Source organism: Physeter macrocephalus, chromosome 8, assembly GCF_002837175.3.
Source record: "Physeter macrocephalus isolate SW-GA chromosome 8, ASM283717v5, whole genome shotgun sequence".
Classification (NCBI taxonomy): domain Eukaryota; kingdom Metazoa; phylum Chordata; class Mammalia; order Artiodactyla; family Physeteridae; genus Physeter; species Physeter macrocephalus.
The window spans coordinates 128,173,297-128,195,743 of record NC_041221.1 but is presented as its reverse complement, the minus strand read 5'-3'; the positions used below and the strand labels follow the sequence as shown (position 1 = coordinate 128,195,743).

Sequence of the window (22,447 nt, the reverse complement as noted above, 5' to 3'; positions counted from 1 at the left end):
TGGCCCACGGGCCCTGCCGCTCCGCGGCATGCGGGATCCTCCCAGACCGGGGCGCGAACCCGGTTCCCCTGCATCGGCAGGCGGACGCGCAACCACTGCGCCACCAGGGAAGCCCCTGATTATATCGTTTTTATTCTTCAATTTGTTGATGCAGTGTATCACACTGATTGATTGGTGGATATTGAAAAACTCTTGCATCCTTGGGATAAATCCCACTTGATCATAGTGTATGATCCTTTTAATGCGTTGTTGGATTTGGTTTGCTAGTACTTTGTTGATGATTTTTCCATCTATGTTCATTAGTGATATTGGTCTGTAATCTTCTTTTTTGGTGTTACCTTTGTCTGGTTTATGGCATCAGGGTGATGGTGGCCTCATGGAATGAGTTTGGGAGTGTTCCTTCCTCTGAGATTTTTTGGAATAGTTTCAGAAGGATAGGTGTTATCTCTTCTCTAAATGTTTGATAGAATTTGCCTGTTAAACCATCTGGTCCTGTGTTGTGTATTTGAAAGTTGTTAATATTGTAGATCTTAAAAGTTTTCATCACAAGAAAAAATTTTTTTTGTTACTCTGTGAAGTGCTGAATGTAAAAACTAAACTTACTGTGGTAATCATTTCACAAAGTATACATATATCAAGTCATTGTGTTGTACATCTAAAAGTAATACCATATCGATGTCAATTATATCTCAGTAAAGCTGAAAAATACTCAACTATATGTTAGTGATTTTCTTCCTGCTGGATATGTCATTTTCTGATAGAGAATGCTGAAGTTTAAGTATAAGTTTAAGTATAATTGTGTATTTGCCTGTCAGTATTTTTTTCTCCCAGTTTTATTGAGGTATAATTGGCATAAAGCACATAGTATAAGTTTACGGTGTACAGCATAATTATTTGACTTATATACATCGTGAAATGAGTATCACAGTAAGTTTAGTGAACAACATCTCCCGTAGATAACAAAATTAAAGAAATTAAAAAATATATTTTTCTTGCAATGAGAACTCAGGATTTACTCTCTTAACCACTTTAATGTATAACATACAGCAGTGTTAATTATATTTGTCTTGTATGTCACATCTTCAGTACTTATTTATCTTGTAACTGGAAGTTTGTAGTACCTTTTGACTGCCTTCATTCAAGTCCCTCTCCTCCCTGACACTTTACGTTATGTCACTGCTGTCTTCTTAAGTGCATACGTGTTAAGGTTTGTTATCTTCAATTATTGCCAGAATGGATGTCAAGGAGCTCACCCCTTTGTTTTGTTTTAGGAGCTTTATGGTTTCAGGTCTTGCATTCAAGTCTTTGATCCATTTTGAGTTGATTTTTGTTTGTGGTGTAAGATAAGGGTCCAGTCATTTTTTACATGTGGTTGTCCAGTTTTCCTAGAACCATTTATTGAAGAGGCTATCCTATCTATATTGTATGTTTTTGGCTCCTCTGTCATAAATTAATTGACCATATGTATGCATGCGTTTATTTCTGGGCTGTCTATTCTGTTCCATTGATTTACGTGTCTGTTTTTATTACAATACCATACTGTTTTGATTATTGTGGCTTTGTAATATAGTTTGAAATCAGGAGGCATGGTGCCTCTTCTTTCTCAAGATTGCTTTGACCATTCAGGGTTTTATGTGGTTCCATACACGTTTTAGGATTGTTTGTTCTATTTTTGTGAAAAATGCCATTGGAATTTTGTTAGGGATTGCATTAAATCTGTAGATTGCTTTGGATAGTATGAATGTGGTTTTTTTGTTGTTGATTTTAAAATATGGAATGCTTCACGAATTCACGTGTCATGCTTGAGCAGGGGCCATGCTAATCTTCTCTGTATCATTCTACTTTTATTATATGTGCTGCTGAAGTGAGCATGAACATGGTTTAATTCAAGTTGTTCAGTTGACTTTGGACTGGAATTATTATAAATATATGTTTCGAACAATTCTTTTTGCTTATTTGCCTAAAAGAGTCCTGCAGCATTTTTTTTGAGTTTCACATTTTGCAGTATTACAAGGCACTGAGTCTTTGCCCTTGCACTTTGAGCTGTGTTGTACATTATTGGGTTAGTTTCTTTTCTGCGGTCACAAGCTTTGTGGCAAAAGGCCAAGAGTCTGTATTTGAGCTCTGAGGAAACACTGTCATCATAGATCCAGCTGAGGTTACCAGGATAGTAAACATTGTCATGAGACTCATTCCTGGTGGAATACTGATCTTGCTCTTAGGTATACCCAGCATTTTTATTTACAAATTTTTTTGAGTTAAATACCTATGAGGTAATTGCTATGATATAAGGTAGTATGAATGGCCTAGCCTTAAAATTTTAATACTGCCTGGAATTTACAACATGTATGAGTTATAAAATCATTGTAGGGAATTCCCTGGTGGTCCAGTGGTTAGGAGTCTGTACTCTCACTGACAAGGGCCCAGGTTGGATCCCTGGTCAGGGTAAAAAGATCCCGCATGCTGCGCTGCACAGCCAGAAAAAAAAGAAAAAACCAAAAAACATTGTAAAAGTATATTCTGATTGTATACCTTCCTTTTTGTATTAGTTTATTTTACTTCAGTCACTGTGCAAATCTGAAAGACTATATAAATTAGTTAGGCATCCTTGCAATATTTTAAACGTACTTTATAAACTTTTATAGTTTTTATTTAAGAAGTCTATTTGTAGAAGTACTTTAATATGTACAGTTGATACTCATTGTTTACAGATTCTGTATATGTGAATTCACCTGCTTGTTAAAGTTTATTTATAAACCTAAAATATACTTACAGTGATTTTATGATTGTTTGTGGACATATGCAGAGAAGTGAAAATTTTGAGTGCCTTGACACACATTTCCAGATGAGGTCAAACAAGACAGTGCTCTGCCTTTTTGTTTCAGCTCTCATTCTGTAAACAAGTGTCCTTGTCATGATCTATGTAGTGCCACTTTTTTTAAAGTGTTTTTTGCTTTTTGTTAGTGATTTTGCAATGAAAATTGGCCCTTGAAGACATTTTTCCAATGAAGACATACAGATGGACAAGAGGCACATAAAAAGATGCTTAACATCGCTAATTATTAGAGAAATGCAAATCGAAAGGGCATTGAGGTACTACCTCACACTGGTCAGAATGGCCATCATTAAAAAGTTTACAGGGGCTTCCCTGGTGAAGCAGTGGTTGAGAGTCCGCCTGCCGATGCAGGGGACACGGGTTCATGCCCCGGTCCAGGAAGATCCCACATGCCGTGGAGTGGCTAGGCCCGTGAGCCATGGCCACTGAGCCTGCGCGTCTGGACCCTGTGCTCTGCAACGGGAGAGGCCACAACAGTGAGAGGCCCGCGTACCGCAAAAAAAAAAAAAAAAAAAAAAAAGTCTACAAATAACAAATGCTGGAGAGGATGTGGAAAAAAGGGAACCCTCCTACACTGTTGGTGGGGTTGTAAATTGGTGCACCCACTATGGAAAACAGTATGAAGGTTCTTTGAAAAAGTCAAAGTAGAATTGCCATATGATCCAGGAATCCCAGTCCTGGGCACATATCCAGAGAAAACTCTAATTTTGAAAAGATACATGTACCTCAGTGTTCATAGCTGCACTATTCACAATAGCCAAGACATGGAAACAACCTAAATGTCTATTGACAGATGAATGGATAAAGAAGATGTGGTATATATGTATGTATGTGTGTATATATACACACAATGGAATACTACTCAGCCATAAAAAAGAATGAAATAATGTCATTTGCAGCAACATGGATGCAATAGAGATTATCATACTAAGTGAAATAAGTCAGAAAGAGAAAGACAAATACCATGCGATAATCACTTATATGTGGAGTCTGAAATATGACACAAATGAATTTATTTACAAAACAGAAACACACTTACAGACATAGAAAACAAACTTATGGTTACCAAAGGGGAAAGGGGGAGGGGAGGGATAAAATTAGGAGTTTGGGATTAGTAGGTACACACCACTATATAAAAGATAGGTAAACAACAAGGTTCTACTGTTATATCCCAGGAGACTGTATTCAATATTGTGTGCCAGAATGGAAAAGAATATATATATATATATATATAAAATGGAATCACTTTGCTGTATACTAGAAACTAACACAACATTGTATATCAAGTATACTTCAATTAAAAAAAATTGTGCACAAGCATAGTGTTGAAATTCTGTCTAATGTTTCTAAGTGCAAGAAGGTTGTGATGTGCCTTACAGAGAAAAATACATGTGTTAGGTGAGCTTTGTTAAGGCATGAGTCATAGTGCTGTTGGATGTGAATTCATTATTAACAAATTAACAGAATATTAAATAAAGTGTCTTTAAACAAAAACTCACATAAAACAAGACTATGTATTGATCGATTGACAAAAATGTTGTGACCAGAGACTCACAGGAACCTAACTCTGTGTTTCCCTCAGGAACAGTGATTCACAGTTCACTAATTCAGTGTTTGTGTTGACTTTATAGAACATTACTGCAAATAATGAGAAGCTATCATACTTAATTTTTAAATTAAGTGTTTATTTATATCTAGCAGTTAGGTAATTTTTGAAGTATGTGATTATTTGAAACCAGATGATTAATGAATTTTGGGTAGTTGAGAAGAGGAAGGACATGTAGACACAAGTCCTGAAACCTAGAGAAGTAAGAAGTATGTTTAGTTAGCATTGCTGCCTGGCAGAGATGAAGTACTTGGTTTTTTACTTAGACTTCATGCATATCAGTGAAAACTAAATCATGTCAACAGTTTCCTTCCAACTGAAGGAGTCTTCCATTCTGTAGGGACAGACCAAGAAAAATAAAGGGTCAGATGACTGAAAATACTTGCCCTTCTTACCATTCATGGGTAGGGAATAACCATTAAAGGGGGAAGAGAGCAAGCATCATTACTTCTACGTTGTTAATGACAACACAGAGTTGTATATAGTGAGAAGCACTATTGCGTAATTAATTTGTTTGCCTTCTTTGCACTTGATACACTCCAAGGTCATGGTACATATTTTTAAACAGCAAAACACTATAAAGCTAATGTCCTCAGTGGCCCACTATACTAATGTTAGTGATATGACTGGCCCATGACACATAGACTTGTAGTAGACAAATTATGCTGAAGAAACTCATGGAAAATGAATTGATCAGCTTGTTCATTCATTTAATCAAAAAGTTTATTCAAAGTACATTCACGTGGTTAAGAAGCAAAAAATATATATACTGACAGTTCTAATAATGAAAAATAAATGAGCCCTGTCCTATGTCTCCCATCCCTATTCTTACTGCTGAAGAGTGTTCTCTTTTAACTCTTAAATATTCCTTTTGTTATTTACCTCCATATTATTAAATAATATACCTAGTGTAGCTATTTCTTGATTTATCAGTTGTAGAGCATATTTATCTCCTGCCATAAATTCATACCTGATCCTTGGTCCTTTTAGCCTTTCAGTATAGTTTTAGCACTATCTTGTCTTTCAACTTTGGTAAATTATCTGTATTCTCTGATAATTTATTTTCCTCTATTTTATCTCTCCAATATATTTTGTTAGAAACTGACACTCCTGGATTGATCTTCTATGTCTGTTTTCTTTCATGTTTTTCTTCGCTTTTTCTGACTTTATTATTTTTCTATTTCCTCTGGAGTCATTTTGTGTGTGTGTGTTTCTATCTTTCTGTTTGTGTCCCTCTTTCCTTGGACGCTTTCTCTATATATCAATATTTTGGTTGCCCATTAAGAGTGAGAGTGAGGCACCAACTACAGGTCGGGAGTGCAGATTTTAGAACCTCACTTTAGAGCAGGGTTGCTCAACTTTTTTTCATTTTCACTGCCTGAAGGAGCATATTTAAACATTTTCCCCCATAACTGCTGCCTCTACCATGGAATTTTAATACCACAAGATTTAGTGTATATCTGTTTGTGTACTGTGAAAGATTCAAATATCAGGGAGGGTTTGGGCATGTCATTTCTCTGGGCTGGTCAGTTGCTATATCTGCTCTCATATCTTTAGTTATTCTGTGGGAAAATGGGATGGAGGGTAGGGGGTCACCAACCATTTATGGCCCTTGAATTACTCTCTTAGTTTATAGTCCTGTATAACTGCTGCCCTCCTTTTTAGCAGGCACTTTGGAGTCCTTAGACTCTTCTTGCTTCAGTGGGGTAAATTAGCTCCTCTTTGTACATCCCCCCCCCACATGAGCACCACAAACCATTATCTTCCTCTACCCTAGTACTTCAGTTAACATTCATCTCTGTGTTTTGTCTTCTAGAATTTTATTAAATCTGTAATTTTAATTTTCACTAAAGTTCCTCTTCAGTTCTGTTTGTTGTAGTGATTCATTTGTTTTTAAATCATTAAGTAGTGTTCATTTGGGGCATCAGAACTGAAAGGGGATAAACATTTGTGCTCAGTTTTCCATCCTATCTGGACATCTTTAATAGTCTTTAAAAAATAAGCATTTTCAATATCGCTAGTTTATATTTTTCTCTGTAAGATACCTGTAATTTTTCTCCATTCATTTATTTTTAAGTTCTCAGCAGTTATTTTATGCCCTACTAAAAATTCATTAATGTGACCTGTATTTGTCACTTTTATTTATGGTAATGTATCATGTTCATATTGGGTTGAGATTTAATCACATTTGTACAAGCAACAGAATTCTTTTCCTTTTTTGAATTCTGGGTATTAGAAAATTATACTGAGGTAGGTATCAGAGTTTTGTGGAGACCTCAGAGAACTTTCTAGAGCTGTACTCTAATACAGTAGCCATTAGCCACATGTGGTTATTTAAATTAATTTAATTACAACTAAATAAAATTTTAAATCCAATTCCCCAGTCACACTGGCCACATTTGAGGTATTCAGTAATCACATATGGCTAGTGGCTACCATGTTGGACAGCACAGATATAGAACATTCCTATCATTGCTAAAAGTTCTTTAGACAGCACTATTCTAGAGAGTAGAAAGTAAGACACCATTCTGTAGCTTCCAAGAGATCAACTAGTTTCTTAAGCCCCAACTTTGCAGGAGTTGCTTAGTGTGGTGAGTGTATAGGACTCTGCTGAACAGATATTAATGTAAAAGGAAAAGAATTGACATCTTAAAGGTATCCTTTAAAGCCATTAGTAAAGAGTGCAAGTCACAAGACTAGCTATTATCTAAATAAATGCAGGAGACAGCCAGAAAAGCACTGTGATAACTGCAATAATCCTCTTTTGTGTTGATTCAAGGGAAAACTTCAGAAAATTGAGAGAGAGTCATATAGCATGCATATATAGTGTCCTTGTCATTCTTCAGAACTTTACTAAGGAGTTTCAGCATAGGCAATAAAATGATGCTGATAAACTATTGTTGTGTGTGGGTATTATCCGTAAGCTATTACCCCACTTAATATTTTTGTTTTCTATGTTGTTGATTATTTGCAATATATTTAGGTATAGCTTATAACCTTGGAAACGTAGAACTGGAAAGGGTCTGGAAATTACCTAGTCCTTTCCTTTCCTTTCATTTTACAGGTAAGGGAAGCTGATGCTTAAAGTAGGGAAATAATTTACCCAAAGGCACACAGCCTTTGAGGGCAGAGCCAGTGTCAGAACCATCACATTTTGAGGTCATGTATAAAACCTTTCCCTTGGTACTATGCTGATGACAAAGAAAGAAAGACTTGATTCATTGTCTTTCTCAAAAGCTTTAATAATCTAGATGTGAGACCCAAGCCGGCAACATTATTATTATTAAGAGTATGTAATTCTGGGAACTATGAATTTTATAATGTGTTTTCCTCTTTTTAGAACAACAATTTGTAATCTTTACACAATGCCACGAATTGGAGAGCCTGTCTGGCTTACAATGATGTCGGGGACTCCAGAAAAGAACCAGCTTTGCCATCGTTTCATGAAGGAGTTCACTTTTCTAATGGAAAATGCTTCCAAAAATCAGTATGGCCCGCCCTTCCTCCCTCCCTCCCTCCCTCCTTCCCTCCCTCCCTCCCTTCCTTCCCTCCCTCCCTTCCTTTCCTTAACTATCTTAGCTATTGTTTACTATAACTAGATATCTAGATTGTGATCAAGTTCAAGTACAAAGGTGAAAGAATTAATCATTATCTTTGGAATTATTTCATATTATTGATGAGCAAGACAGAATTATAAAAGATAACTAAGATAATTATAAGACAGGGTATGGAAGAAGACCAAAGAACCTTATGAATGAGAAACAGTAAAAATGTCTTTAATTGTGTGTTAAATTAAAATTCCTGACATCTTACAGAACTCTCCGAGGCTTCCCATTTTTCGTGAATTGTATCTATGAATGCTGTTTCATTCTATAGAAAAGAAGTTTAAAAATATATAGGGAAGTGCCAGGATTCCAATAATACATTTTTAGTGTGGTACTTTATCATATTGTTTTCTTCTAATCATCAAATTCTTAGAATCCAGATGAGTAATTTGGGTGTTTTTATTCTCTTTGATGGTAAACAAAGTTTTCTTAATTCTTTCCTTTGTTTTCCTTTTCAGTAATTTGGATATGTATAGACTTCCTGGTTGATTCATTAATATATGTTTATTTTAAACACTGAAAAGAATCCATAGTTTCTCAAGTAAAATGGCATTTTTGTTTTTTAATTATGAGTAGAAATAACTCCTTGTGAATGCTGTCTTTATTTTAAGGATTTTTCTTTTAACTCCTACCCAACCAAAAAGTTTATTAACTTTTGTTTTCATCCTGGTGATATACCTATCCTTCCTTCTATCCTCTCCCTTTTTATGATGTTTGACCATGTACCCTCTCTGCTTTATTCTGTCACTGCATTTTGCTTGAGGTTTTATGAAAGCAGATTAGAATCTGATAGGATGAATTTTGTTTTCAGATTCTTGCCAGCACTCATTACTGCAGTTCTGACCAATCATCTTGCCTGGGTTCCAACAGTCATGCCAAATGGACAACCACCTATAAAAATATTTTTAGAAAAACATTCCTCTCAAAGTGTGGACATGTTGGCAAAGACTCATCCGTATAACCCACTTTGGGCACAACTGGGTATGTATTCTGAAAACCCTTACATTTATGCATTATACTTAGACTTTTGTGTAATTGTCTGGAGTTATTTTATGGCAAAAATACATAGAGAAAAATTAAGTGCTCTCTTTTCCCCCTTCCTTTCTAAAGCATTTCTTCCTTACTTGTCATTTCATAACTGCTAAATTGTCTTATCCCCATCTTATGTTTACTATCATTCCTTATAGATAGAGACCTGCAGCTGGAACAAAAGGAGCAGGATGATGGCTGGTTTATTAGTAACTTCAGGGCTTCAGGGTGTTTTGTGTTAGGTACTTTGCCTAGAAAGAATGAATCAACAAAGTCACCTATGATCGCTGGAATAAATCTGTTTAACTGAGAAGCAGTCATTGAGGTTTCCATTGTTCCACCTTTGTTTGTTGAGTAATTTTTGAAAATCTTTCTCTTAGTGCTTGGTACCCCACTAAATAAATGGGTAACAGGAGAGAGGGGTTAGTTGATTAGTTGACAGTCATTAGGAAGTCATTGTAGCATGGTGCTTAAATTTAAGCATAGGCTGTGGAGTCAGGCAGACCATGTTTGAATCACAGTTTCCCTATTTATAAAGTGGGGATAATAGTAAATAGTACAGGGAGTTCCCTGGTGGTTTAGTGGTTAGCATTGGGTGCTTTCACTGCCTTGGCCCGGGTTCAGTCCCTGGCTGGGGAACTGAGATCCCACAAGCCGAGCAGTGTGGCCGAAAAATAAAATAAAATAAATAGTAAATACTTCATAATGTGAAAAGTAAATGAGATACTGTGAGAACAGTGCTTAGGACAGTGGCTGGTAAATGTAGTTGCTGTTACTCCTACTCTTAGTCTATTGCTATTTGGTGATGGGGGGAGGAGTATGGCGAGAACGTTTTGGTGACCTGGTAGAAACTTAAACTTCCCTTAGGTTGTTATGGTGAGTGAGCTTGCCAGGCAGATTGTAATGTGGCTTATTAATTCATATAACCAACCAACCTCCCTCTCTCATTCCTACTCTTTCTATTTCTTCTCTCCCTCCCTCCCTTTCCTCCCTCCTTTTCCTTTGCATATATATTTTGATATATATGTCAAAATGTATATGCCTCTGAAACCATCACCAAAATCAAGATGGTGAACATATTCATCACTACAAAAGTTTCCTCATGCCCTTTGTAATCCCTCCCTCCTATTCCTCCCTACTCTGCCTGTTCACTGTTCTTATACTCAGGTAGCCACTGGTCTGCTTTCTGTCACTGTAGATTAGTTTGTATTTTCTACACCTTTATATAGATGGAATCATACACTAAGTGCTTTTGTTTGGTCTGAGTTCTTTCATTCATCATAATTATTTTGAGATTCACCTATGTTGTATGTATTAATAGTTCATTTTTAATGCTAAGTAGTATTTCATTGTATGAATATTAACTTACCTTTTTTCAAACCAAGTAATTCAGTAGTTTTTTTTTTTAATTTGAACATTTCAAATCTGTTTTCAATTCTACAGTCATTTATTGAATGCACAATATATCTAAGGCTCTGTGCAAAGAACCCTGGAGGGTATAAAGATGAATGATATCTAGTCCTTGCCTTTAAGAAGTGACAGTCTTATACTGTAGGTAAAGTATATGTGGACAATAATGATAATTCAAATAGGAACTATAAGAAATGAAAAGTTTAGTGGGAGTTCAATTAGGGAAGCTTACTTTTGTCCAAGGGAGTATGCTTGGGTGGGAAACTTTGGACTGGCAGAGATACAGAGGGAAGGGAAAGTACATAGCATGAGTAAAGGGGTCTAGGTGTTAAAAGTGCTGAGCACATGCAGGGGTCCAGTTTAAGTGGGACTTTGTGTGAATAAAGATGAAATAGGGAAACTATCAGAAGATAAACCTGGAAAAGTAAAGTGGAACCAGTCATGAAAGACTCATTTACCATACCAAAGCAGTTTCAATTTATTTGGTTGTTAGTGGAAACCTTGGGAGTAGTTTTGAACAGCGGCATGATGGTACTAGAGCCAGTTTCTTAGCCAGAGGAGAAAATTTATCATAGTACAGTCTGTAGTATATTATTTGAGACCTATTTATGTTTGTTCCTTTAAAAAGTATGGGGTTCTTATAAAGTAAAAATAGAGATTCTTTAAATGTGTATACTGACAACTTGCAAAACTTGAATTAAATCCCCCTCCTCCTTTTTTAAATGTAATGGCTGTTCATGTGTAATATGGATAACAGAAGTGAAAACGAATCACAAGGCTAAATGTGTTGCCCTTTTGGGTCTATCCTGAGTACCCAACCCTCTAGGGAATGGAATGGAAAGGAAAATGGGCTTTTAAAAACACGGGAGCTAATGTGACGTCCTTGGTAGGGCAGCAACAGGTGAAGTTCAGGAATATGATTTAAATCAAGGAAGGTTAAGTGTGTGATGTGACTACTTCAGCTCTGTTCCATTTCACTACTACTCCTTTCCTCTCCTTGGTCCCCAGCAGATGTGCTTTTGCACATAATACTTCAGTCAGTACTTCTCCACCCATATAAAGTGCTCTGCAAGGGGACTGGCACAGAGCATGTTCTTGGTGACTTTCACAACTGACTGCTTGTGGTTTCAGCACCTTATTAGCAGCTGCTTAAGGAGGAAGGTAGAAAGCCCATCCATTCACCTTTCTCTTTGGTTAAGACCATTCATCTCATCCTAGTCCTGAATAATCACTCACCTATTAAGGAACCAGGAGTAAAATCTGAACTACCCCTCATAAAATAATAGTAGGATAATTGAAAATAGCCTACTTAGTATGAGTAGAGGATGTGTCCATTAACTGATTTTTCCATTTCAGGAGACTTGTATGGCGCTATTGGCTCTCCTGTACGGTTAGCAAGGACTGTGGTAGTTGGTAAACGACAAGACATGGTCCAGAGGCTGCTTTATTTTCTTACTTACTTCATAAGATGCTCTGAACTTCAAGAAACCCATCTTTTAGAAAATGGAGACGATGAAGCCATTGTTATGCCAGGCACAGTAATTACTACCACTTTAGAGAAAGGTGAAATCGAAGAATCTGAGTATGTGCTTATCACAATGCATAGAAACAAAAACAGTTTGCTCTTTAAAGAGTCAGAAGAAACAAGGACTCCTAATTGTAACTGTAAATATTGCAGTCGTCCACTCCTTGGGCAAAATATAGAGAATGTTTTGCGACAAGAGAGAGAAGATATTCAAAACAGCTCTAAGGAGCTGCTAGGAAATTCAAACGAGTGCCGAATGATTTCTCCTTCTTCTGACTGCCAAGAAGAAAATGCTGTTGATGTTAAACAGTGCAGAGATAAATTAAGAACTTGCCTTGACACCAAGTTAGAAACAGTTGTTTGCACAGGATCTGCTCCAGTGGACAGATGTGCATTGTCAAAGTCAAGCTCAGAGCCTGCAGAGGAATCATGGCAGAGTGAGGAATTGCTAGATTCAGGTAATCACACAGGTAAAGTGTTCAGATCCACAGGAATGGTTGTGGAAAAAAAACCTCCAGATAAACTTGTGACAGCTGCATTTTCTTGTGAGGCAACCCAGACAAAGGTTACTTTCTTGATTGGGGATTCTATGTCACCCGACTCAGATACTGAACTCCGGAGTCAGGCAGTAGTGGATCAGATTACCAGGCATCACACCAAATCACCGAAGGAGGAAAGAGGGGCTGTTGATCAGCATCAAGAAACTGCACAAACAACTAAATCTGGAGAGCCTGATATACCGAACGTGGTATCTGGAGAGCCCTGTGAACTTCCCTGCTGGAATCATTCAGACCCCGAAAGCATGAGCTTATTTGATGAATATTTTAATGATGATTCAATTGAAACCAGGACTATCGATGATATTCCAGTTAAAACAAGTACAGACAGTAAAGAACACTGCTGTATGTTAGAGTTTTCAAAAAGATTTTATACAAAAAATAACAAACAGAACAATGAATTTTGCAAATGTGTAGGAACAGTTCACCAAGATTCATGTAAAACCTACTTTCCTCAGCAAGACCAAAGAGATACACTCTCCATTCTTGTCCCCCATGGGGATAAAGAGAGTTCAGAGAAAAAAGTTGCTGTGGGAGCTGAATGGGACATTCCAAGAAATGAAAGTTCAGATAGTGCCCTTGGGGATAGTGAAAGTGAAGATACAGGTCATGATGTGACTAGACAAGTAAGCAGTTATTATGGAGGAGAGCAAGAAGATTGGGCAGAAGAAGATGAGATACCTTTTCCTGGGTAAGTACGAAGTTTTAGCCTTTTATAGAACCTATAAAAGTATGTACCATTCTTTTGTTTAGCTCATCTCTGAAAGTTGGTAGTAGCTAATATAAAAGAAGAGACCATTGTTCTGGACAGATACTCTTTTATTATCACGTGCTCCTACTTATAAGAAGGATTAAAGGTTAAGCCCCACAGGTGCCCCAGGAAAGCTTTGTGAAGGCGTTAGAGAAAAGTTACGTTGGTGTGTGGGAGATTTCTTACTGCCTAGGAGTTTTCATTTAGCAGTGAATTATGCTGCCCAGAAAGGACCTGTGCTGAGCCTGGCAACTAGGGAGAGGTAATCACTGAGAGAAGGTAGGAAATAGTTGTTAGAAATAAGTTTGGAAATAAGAGGAAAGTATAGAATGGATACTCTTGGTCAAGAATACAAGGAAAAGATTCATACATGAGAAATGTTATATACCAAGCTTTGGGTTTGTGAGTTATTTATACTTTGTCTTGGATGGTGGTTTCCATAATTTGATTGTATTAAGAATGTGTTACATACACAAGGGACAGCATTCCTAAAGTCTGTTATGAAAGATTTATGTTCACCTCATTACAGAGTTGTCCATCAGACCCTTTTTGGATAGGAAGGAGTATTTTGTGGTCTCATTGAGTCCTTAAGCCAGTTTTTATTTAAGGATGATTTTACTCTTATATTTTGTAAAGAATGATGGTACTGGAAATGTAGACTAGTAGAGTCCAATTTTTTGTGTGTGTGTTGGTAAAATATATTTATTACTGATTAGGTATGCCTTCTTTCGGAACTTTTCTTGCAGGTCAAAATTAATTGAAGTGAGTGCTGTTCAGCCCAATATTGCCAACTTTGGGAGGTCCTTGCTGGGTGGCTACTGCTCTTCTTATGTGCCTGACTTTGTTCTTCAAGGAATTGGGAATGATGAGAGGCTCCGTCAGTGTTTAGTGTCAGATTTGTCTCATGCTGTACAGGTAAGTGACCTTCACTGCTCTTAAATTTATTTAGGACGAACTCTGTTAACCAGTAGAACCCCAAATTGCCTTATTTTTGGTCACACTTCAGTGTGTAATACAATTGTTGTTCTCTAAATCCATCACTTTATATGTAATACCCTGCATGTTTGTACCTGTCATTGTGAAAGCAAGTGGAGAGTTCCAGGAATCTATCAAATTGGAAATCAGAAAATACTGTATGTATTCATAGATGTTCATCACTAGGTTATTTATAATATCAAAATATTGCAAATGCTTAAATGTGAATGGAATTAATTTTCATTGCTGGTATATAGTACAATTGATTTTTGTATATTGCTGTTGTATCCTGCCACTTTGATGAGCTCTTTTATTAGTTCTCATAGTTTTTTTGTGTGGATTCTTTAACATTTTCTACATACAGGCTCATGTTATCTTCCTTTCCAGTCTGGGTGCCTCTTTTTCTTTTTCTTGCCTGATCATACAGGCTAGAACCTTCAGTACAGTGTTGCATTGAAGTGCTGATAGTGGACATCCTTGTCTTGTTCTTTTTCTTAGGGGGAAAACATTGAGCCTTTAATTATTAAGCGTGATGTTAGCTGTTAGATTCTTATAAGATGCTCTTTATCAGGTGGATAAAGTTCCCTTCTATTCCTAGTGTTTTGAGTTTTCTGTCCCCCACGCCCTTAAATCATGAATGAGTGTGGGGTTTTGTCAAATACTTTTTCTGTGTCTATTGAAATGATCATGTGGGTTTTTCTTCTTTAAACTATTAATGTGATAGATTACACTGATCAATTTTTAGATGTTAATCCAATCTTTGTATTCCTAGGGGGGAAAAAACCCACTTGCTCATGGTATATAGTACTCATATAGCATATGAGTTGACTTTTGTGTATGGTGTAAGATAGTGGTCCAGTTTCATTCTTTCGCAATGTGGCTGTTCAGTTTTCTTTTTTTAATTAATTAATTTATTTATTTATTTTTGGCTGTGTTGGGCCTTCGTTGCTGAGCACGGGCTTTCTCTAGCTGTGGTGAGTGGGGGCTACTCTTTGTTGCAGTGCGCGGGCTCCTCATTGTGGTGGCTTCTCTTGTTGTGGAGCACAGGCTCTAGGCGCGCAGGCTTCAGTAGCTGCAGCACGCAGGCTCAGTAGTTGTGGCTCACAGGCTCTAGAGTGCAGGCTCAGTAGTTGTGGTGCAAGGGCTTAGGTGCTCCACGGCATGTGGGATCTTCCCAGACCAGGGCTCAAACCCGTGTCCCCTGCTTTGGCAGGCGGCTTCTTAACCACTGTGCCACCAGGGAAGTCCCTGTTCAGTTTTTTAAGCACCATTCATTGCAGAAACTGTCCTTCCTCCATTGTATATTCTTGGGTTCTTTGTCATAAGTTAATTGAGCATATATACATGGGTTTATTTCTGTGTTCTCTATTCTCTGTTGCTCAACTTTTAAAACAACTTTTCTTCGTTTTATTGTTATAAATAACACTGATACTTTTGCTGTGTTTTATGAATTTAAGATGATTTCTTTAGGCTAGATTCCCAGAAATGAAGTTACTGGCCAGTTTTTAAGCTTAGAAGTATTTTCATGTTCTTGTTGCATGTTTTGTAGTTTCTTCTCCAAAAGACGATACTAGTTTGAACAGCAGTTTGTAATGTCCCTAAAACCTGTTCCCTTTACAACATTGGGGTTCTCTCTCTTCTTTTAAAAAAAAGATAACTGAAGAAAACTGGGTAGTTTTGAGGAAGGTACACTAAAGTTGATTTGGTACATTTTGAGTTTAAAAATGCATTCTGCAAGGCCATGTTTGAATGCCTAGAAGGCAACTGAAAAAATCAGGTTTTGTAATGTGGTGGAGATCTAGGAGTATCTGCTAGAGAGGAGATACTTAAAGATTTGGGAGTTTATGTATTGAGTTTCTGGAAATGCCTGGGAGAGAAAAAGGGCTGGTAGGATTGTGGATACATTCATATTGTAGAAGTTATGGAACTCAGAGAAAAAGGTTTAAAAAAAATTAAGCTTTAGATTCACTGAATTTAGATTCATATGAATTCCCATTCATATACTTCCTATTTTGTGACTTGGTAGTGTTTGAGGCTGGATACAAACTTAGTATTGTGGAGGAGACTACTATAATATATCAGTTGAGAATATGCTCTCATGGTGTGTAGGCTGTTTTTTTCCAGAAGTTGATGATGAAGCGAAAGGACTGAAATTGGTTAAATTGAAATTTTATCCAATTAAGACATTGCTTATAATAATCCATTGTGTGAAAACAAGCAATTTCAGAATGAATGACTGGCACTGCCCCCTTTTTTCTTTAACAGCTCCTAAAGTGAGTTTGATTTGGATTATTTCTAATCTCAAACTTGGGATTTAGACCCTTCTTTCTTGGGAAACTACTGATGTGGGCTCATTTTCCTTTTTCTTACCAAAAAAAATAGCTTTTAAAATCTTAGCCACGTGACTTTTGATTGAGGAGCTATAAAGTTAATTTCTAAAGTGGTTTTTAACTGTTTACAATAAAAGGTGTATTTCATAGCAGTTTTCCCATTATCGGTTTAGACATTTCCTTGTGAGGATAGTAGATGAACACACCCATCATAGTTCTCATCTCCTAAAGATGCCCACTGCTTTTGAAAGTAGTATCTTCCTTTAACAGTTTGTTTTCCACTTTAATTATTTGATCATATCTCCTGTCTTATTTTTCTTTTATAACCACAGAGGTAGTTATGTTAATTATATATTCACTATTGTTTCTTAAAAAAGTAAGATATACCTTACATCTTTAGGTGTATATACCATTTCCAAAATTATGTTTCAGTAATGAAGTTGATGAATAGAAAAATGTTATGTCCTTGGTAAGAGTTGAATAAGAAATATTTAACTACGATTTTATAAAAACAAATATAAAGTTTAGAGTTCCATGGAAAGTCTTCACAGTGTATCTTTCCACGCTTCTTTCTTGCCATTCTCTTCTTCCCCACTTCTTAGTATCATTTTTCACAAATTTGGTTACATCCATCTACTTCTATCTTCGAGTCTTCTCATGATAGTCCCTCTTACAGAATTATCCGTATTCCTCTCCCATTTTTCGCTAGGAATCCTATTCATCCTATTCAGTGTCATATCCCTATGGCCCTTCCACTGTGTAACTCCCAGTCACACAGAACCCACTCTTGCCCTCGTCTGGTACCGCAGCATTGGTTACTATTTCGTCTAGTACACAAGTATTTTCATAGCCACATGTATTTCTTTTTTTCTTTTTTTTCTTTTTTTTGCGGTACGCGGGCCTCTCACTGTTGTGGCCTCTCCCATTGCGGAGCACAGGCTCTGGACGCACAGGCTCAGCGGCCATGGCTCACGGGCCTAGCCGCTCCTTGGCATGTGGGATCTTCCCGGACCAGGGCATGATCCCGTGTCCCCTGCATCGGCAGGCGTACTCTCAACCACTGCACCACCAGGGAAAGCCCCACATGTATTTCTTTTTATCTCCCTCATAAGACCGTGAGCTCCCTTCTCTTTGTTTCCTTAGCATTGAGCAAAAAGCTTTATTCAAAGTGGTTATTAACTGGGCAAAAGGATATCCTTTGGGGGTGCCAAACTTGGGTTTATCCAGGAATAAACTTACATTCTTGCTATGAAATTTTAGTAACAGTAAAAGTTATAAAGGAAAAAAGGCCATTGGGTTCAAGATTGTAGTTTATATTTCAGTCTTATTGCTGTTAATTCATTTGTCCAGTGGTGAAGAAATCCTTACCTTTCCAAATACAAAAAAAAATTAAAGTACTGAGCATCTCTTTTTTATGGTGGTGCTGTGTACTTAATTGTCATTTTTGGTCTTTGTGTGTAAACCGTGAGAAACCAAGGGCACAGCCATATGCCTGTGGTCCTTTTATCCGTATATGTGAGTTAAAAATTTTTTTTTCACTGTGTGTTAAATTTTCTAATTATAAAAGTATCCTTTAGGTGAATGCTTCTGATAGAAATTTAAACAATATATACAAAGCAAAAAGTAAAAATTCTTCTTCATACTCTTAATATTCCATTCTTCTTCACAAAGATCTTTATAATAGTTTGATTTGAGTATTTTCATTCTTTTTTCTATACATTTGCATTTACATATAGATCTGAATTTTTTTTTTAATTATTAAAAAAATATTTATTGGGCTTCCCTGGTGGCGCAGTGGTTGCGCGTCCACCTGCCGATGCAGGGGAACCGGGTTCGTGCCCCGGTTTGGGAGGATCCCACATGCCGCGGAGCGGCTGGGCCCGTGAGCCGTGGCCGCTGAGGCTGCGCGTCCGGAGCCTGTGCTCCACAACGGGAGAGGCCACAACAGTGTGAGGCCCGCGTACCGCAAAAAAAAAAAAAAAAAAAAAAAAAAAAAAAAAAATATTTATTTATTTTGGCTGTGGTGGGTCTTTTTTTTTTTTTCTTTTTTTTCTTCTTTTTTTTTCTCTTTTTCTTTTTTCTCTCTTTTTTTTTTCTTTTCTTTCTTTGGTGGGTCTTAGTTGTTGCATTTGGACTCTTAGTTGCGGCATCTAGTTCCCCAACCCAGGATCAAACCCAGGTCCCCTGCATTGGGAGTGCAGAGTCTTACCCACTGGACCACTAGGGAAGTCCCCTGATTTTTAAAAACATAATTGGGGTATAGTGTGTGTGTGTGTGTGTGTGTGTGTGTGTGTGTGTGTGTGTGTGTGTGTGTAGTGACTTTTAAAAAAATTTTTTTCCATTTAACCATGTATCCTGGAGAGACATGTTAGTACCTGTTGATTTGTCTCCTTTTTAACTGTTATATCCATACTCTAGATATACATCTGTAAAACAGAAAAAACCTGGCATACGTAGCCAGGAAGGGATAATCAAGGGATAGCCTCTGAGGTGCTCAAGGAAATTAATGCCTGACTGGATGGGGTAGTTAGCACAGAACCTTATCATTGACTTCTTCATGTAAATTTATTTCCTACCGATTTTTAAAATATTTAGCTCTTTCAAGGTAAAAACATTTTCTTTCAATTGCCTGGCACATAGTTGGCACTCAGTAAATTTGTTGAATGAATGATCAAAATACTGGTGAAATTCAAGTTCTGGATTAAAGAATACAAAGTTCTGGTAATGAATCTTTACCTATGATGACTTCTGTAAGATATCTCAGGGTATTTGTTTTTGAGTTACTTTACTATTTCACTCTTCACTGTCAAGGATTCTTTGGCAGTAGCTCTCAGAATTTCATATTCTTTTATTTTGTTTTTGTCTAGTATCTCTTCCTTGCCCATCCCATTCACATTATCTTTGAAAACTTTATTTATCATAAGATGATATCTACTTTTTTTCCCCAGCATCCAGTATTGGATGAACCAATAGCAGAAGCTGTCTGTATTATAGCAGATATGGATAAATGGACTGTTCAAGTGGCCAGTAGCCAGAGACGAATGACAGATAATAAATTGGGAAAGGAAGTGTTGGTTTCCAGTCTTGTTTCCAATCTGCTTCATTCCACTCTTCAGCTTTATAAGCATAACTTGTCTCCAAATTTTGTAAGTATCTGTAAGTCTTGAATTACTGTGAGCATTGTGATAGCTAACTTAACCCTATTGTTATGCATGTGCCTACATTGAGTACTACTGTTAGCTTCATCATTGTTTTCCTGAAAAGAGGTGTTATGGACTGAATGTTTGTGTTCCCCTAAAATCCATATGTTGAAGCCATAACTCCCCAGTGTGATGGGCTTTGGGAGTTAATTAGGGTTAGATTAGATCATTAGAGTGGGGCTTTCATGATGGGATTAGTGGCCTTATAAGAAGAGGAAGAGAGAGATTGTGCTCTCTCTACCATGTGAGGACGCAGGAAGAAGGCAGCCATCTACTAGCCAGGAAGAGAGTTCTCACTAACACTCAGCCATGCTGGCACCCTGATCTGATCTCAGACTTCCAGTCTCCAGAACTGTGAGAAAATAATTTTCTGTTATTTAAGCCATTGAGTCTGTGGTACTTTGTTCTTTCAGCCCAAGCTGACTAAGACAGAAAGGGATGTGTACGTGTCTATATAGTCTGTGATTTCAGCAGCCAGAATTTAGTGCCTTAGTTAGTACCATGTGAGGTATGGCCATGCAACATCCCTAAGCTCTGTGCAGAATGCCAGTGAATTCTATATCCTCATTGTTGTGTTAGGACTTTGGATGATCGCTCTTTATAACACTGGTAACCTCTTACTGAAGACACCATTTCCAACTTTCAGGATTCTTTCCTTTTCTTGTTAGGAGAATTATAATATAGCATAGTTAAAAACCTTTGTAGATCAACATGACAAAGGCCATATATGACAAACCCACATCTGACATTATACTCAGTGGTAAAAGAGTAAAAGTTTTACCCCTAAGAACAGGGACAAGACATGGATGCTCACCTTCACCACTTTTATTCAACATAGTATTGGAAAGTCATAGCAAGAGCAGTTAGGCAAGAAAAAGAAACAAAAGGCATCCAAATTGGAAAGGAAGAAGTGAAATTATCTCTGCTTGCAAATATGATCTTATATGTAGAAAACTTAAAGATGCCACCAAAAAAACCCTGATAGAGCTAATAGATGAATTCAGCAAAGATGCAAGATAAATCAGCATGCAAAGATAGTTGCATTCCCATAAGCTAGGAATGAAAAATCTTGAAGAGGAAATTAAGAAAGCACTTACAATAGCATTAAAAGAATAAATTACTTAGGAATAAATTTAACCAAGGAGGCAAAAGACTTGTACACTGAAAACTACAAAACATCTCTGAAAGAAATTAAAGACATAAATAAATGAAAGACATCTCATATTCATGGTTTGGAAGACAGTATTATTAAGATAATACTGAGATGAAGTTGGAGGACTCACACCTCCTAATTTTAAAACTTACTACAAAATGACAATAATCAAAACAGCGTGGTACTAGCATAAGGACAGACATAAAGACGAATAGAATATAGTATTCCCAAAATAAACCCTCACATATATGGTCAGTTGGTTTTTGACAAGGAAGCCAAGACTGTTCAAAGGGGAAAGGAGTCTTTTCAACAAATCATGCTGAGAAAACTGGATATATACATGCAAAAGAATGAAGTTGAACCCTTACTTTATGCCATATACAAAAATGAACTCAAGCTTAGATATAAACTTAAACCTAAGCTTAAGTACTAAAACTAGAAAACTCTTTAAAGAAAACATAGGGGATAATTTTCATGATATTGGATTTAGCAGTGATTCCTTGGAAGTGGCATCAAAAGCACAGGCAATAAAGGGAAAAACAGTTAAATTGGGACTTCATCAAACTTAAAAACTTCTGTGTATCAAAGGACACTATCAACAGAGTGAAAAGCAATTAACAGAACAGAAGAAAATATTTGCTAATCATATATCTGAAAAGAGATTGATATCCAGAATACATAGAGAACTCCTACAATTCAACAACAGCAAAGAAACAACTCAAGAATAGCCAAAGCAATCTTGAGAAAGAAAAACGGAGCTGGAGGAATCAGGCTCCCTGACTTCAGACTATGCTACAAAGCTACAGTAATCAAGACGTATGGTACTGGCACAAAAACAGAAATATAGATCAATGGAACAGGATAGAAAGCCCAGAAATAAACCCACGCACATATGGTCACCTTATTTTTGATAAAGGAGGCAAGAATATACAATGGAGAAAAGACAGCCTCTTCAATAAGTGGTGCTGGGAAAACTGGGCAGCTACATGTAAAAGAATGAAATTAGAACACTCCCTAACACCATACACAAAAATAAACTCCAGATGGATTAAACTCAAAATGTAAGGCCAGACACTATAAAACTCTTAGAGAAAACCTTAAGCAGAACACTCTATGACATAAACCACAGCAAGATCCTTTTTGACCGAACTCCTAGAGAAATGGAAATAAAAACAAAAATAAACAAGTGGGACCTAAGGAAACCTAAAAGCTTTTGTACAGCAAAGGAAAACATAAACAAGAGGAAAAGACAACCCTCAGAATGGGAGATGGCCGTCATCAAAATATCTATAAACAATAAATGCTGGAGAGGGTGTGGAGAAAACGGAACCCTCTTTTACTGTTGGTGGGAATGTAAATTGATGCAGCCACTATGGAGAACAGTATGGAGGTTCCTTAAAAAACTAAAAACAGAACTACCATATGACCCAGCAATCAACTACTGGGCATATACCCTGAGAAAACCATAAT

At 37.0% G+C, this 22,447-nt stretch overlaps 1 protein-coding gene and 1 non-coding gene across 5 annotated transcripts in view; one reads left to right on the top strand and one right to left on the bottom strand.

Moving 5' to 3' along the window:
• The window catches only part of FNIP1 (folliculin interacting protein 1), a 132,433-nt gene that overhangs the window by 97,073 nt on the left and 12,913 nt on the right, over positions 1–22,447 (top strand). For 3 of the 4 annotated variants that reach the window (XM_007107782.4, XM_007107785.4, XM_007107784.4), the window contains 5 exons: positions 7,783–7,929; positions 8,859–9,028; positions 11,843–13,259; positions 14,066–14,234; positions 19,573–19,770. In XM_007107782.4, the coding sequence (XP_007107844.1) occupies positions 7,783–7,929; positions 8,859–9,028; positions 11,843–13,259; positions 14,066–14,234; positions 19,573–19,770 (2,101 nt within the window). The remainder of the gene's footprint in view (positions 1–7,782; positions 7,930–8,858; positions 9,029–11,842; positions 13,260–14,065; positions 14,235–19,572; positions 19,771–22,447) is intronic. The other variant, XM_028493203.2, reaches the window with a different exon arrangement.
• Positions 1,766–1,872, bottom strand: LOC112065519 (U6 spliceosomal RNA). The gene has a single exon (XR_002892071.1). It is a non-coding gene; the product is annotated as a U6 spliceosomal RNA (small nuclear RNA).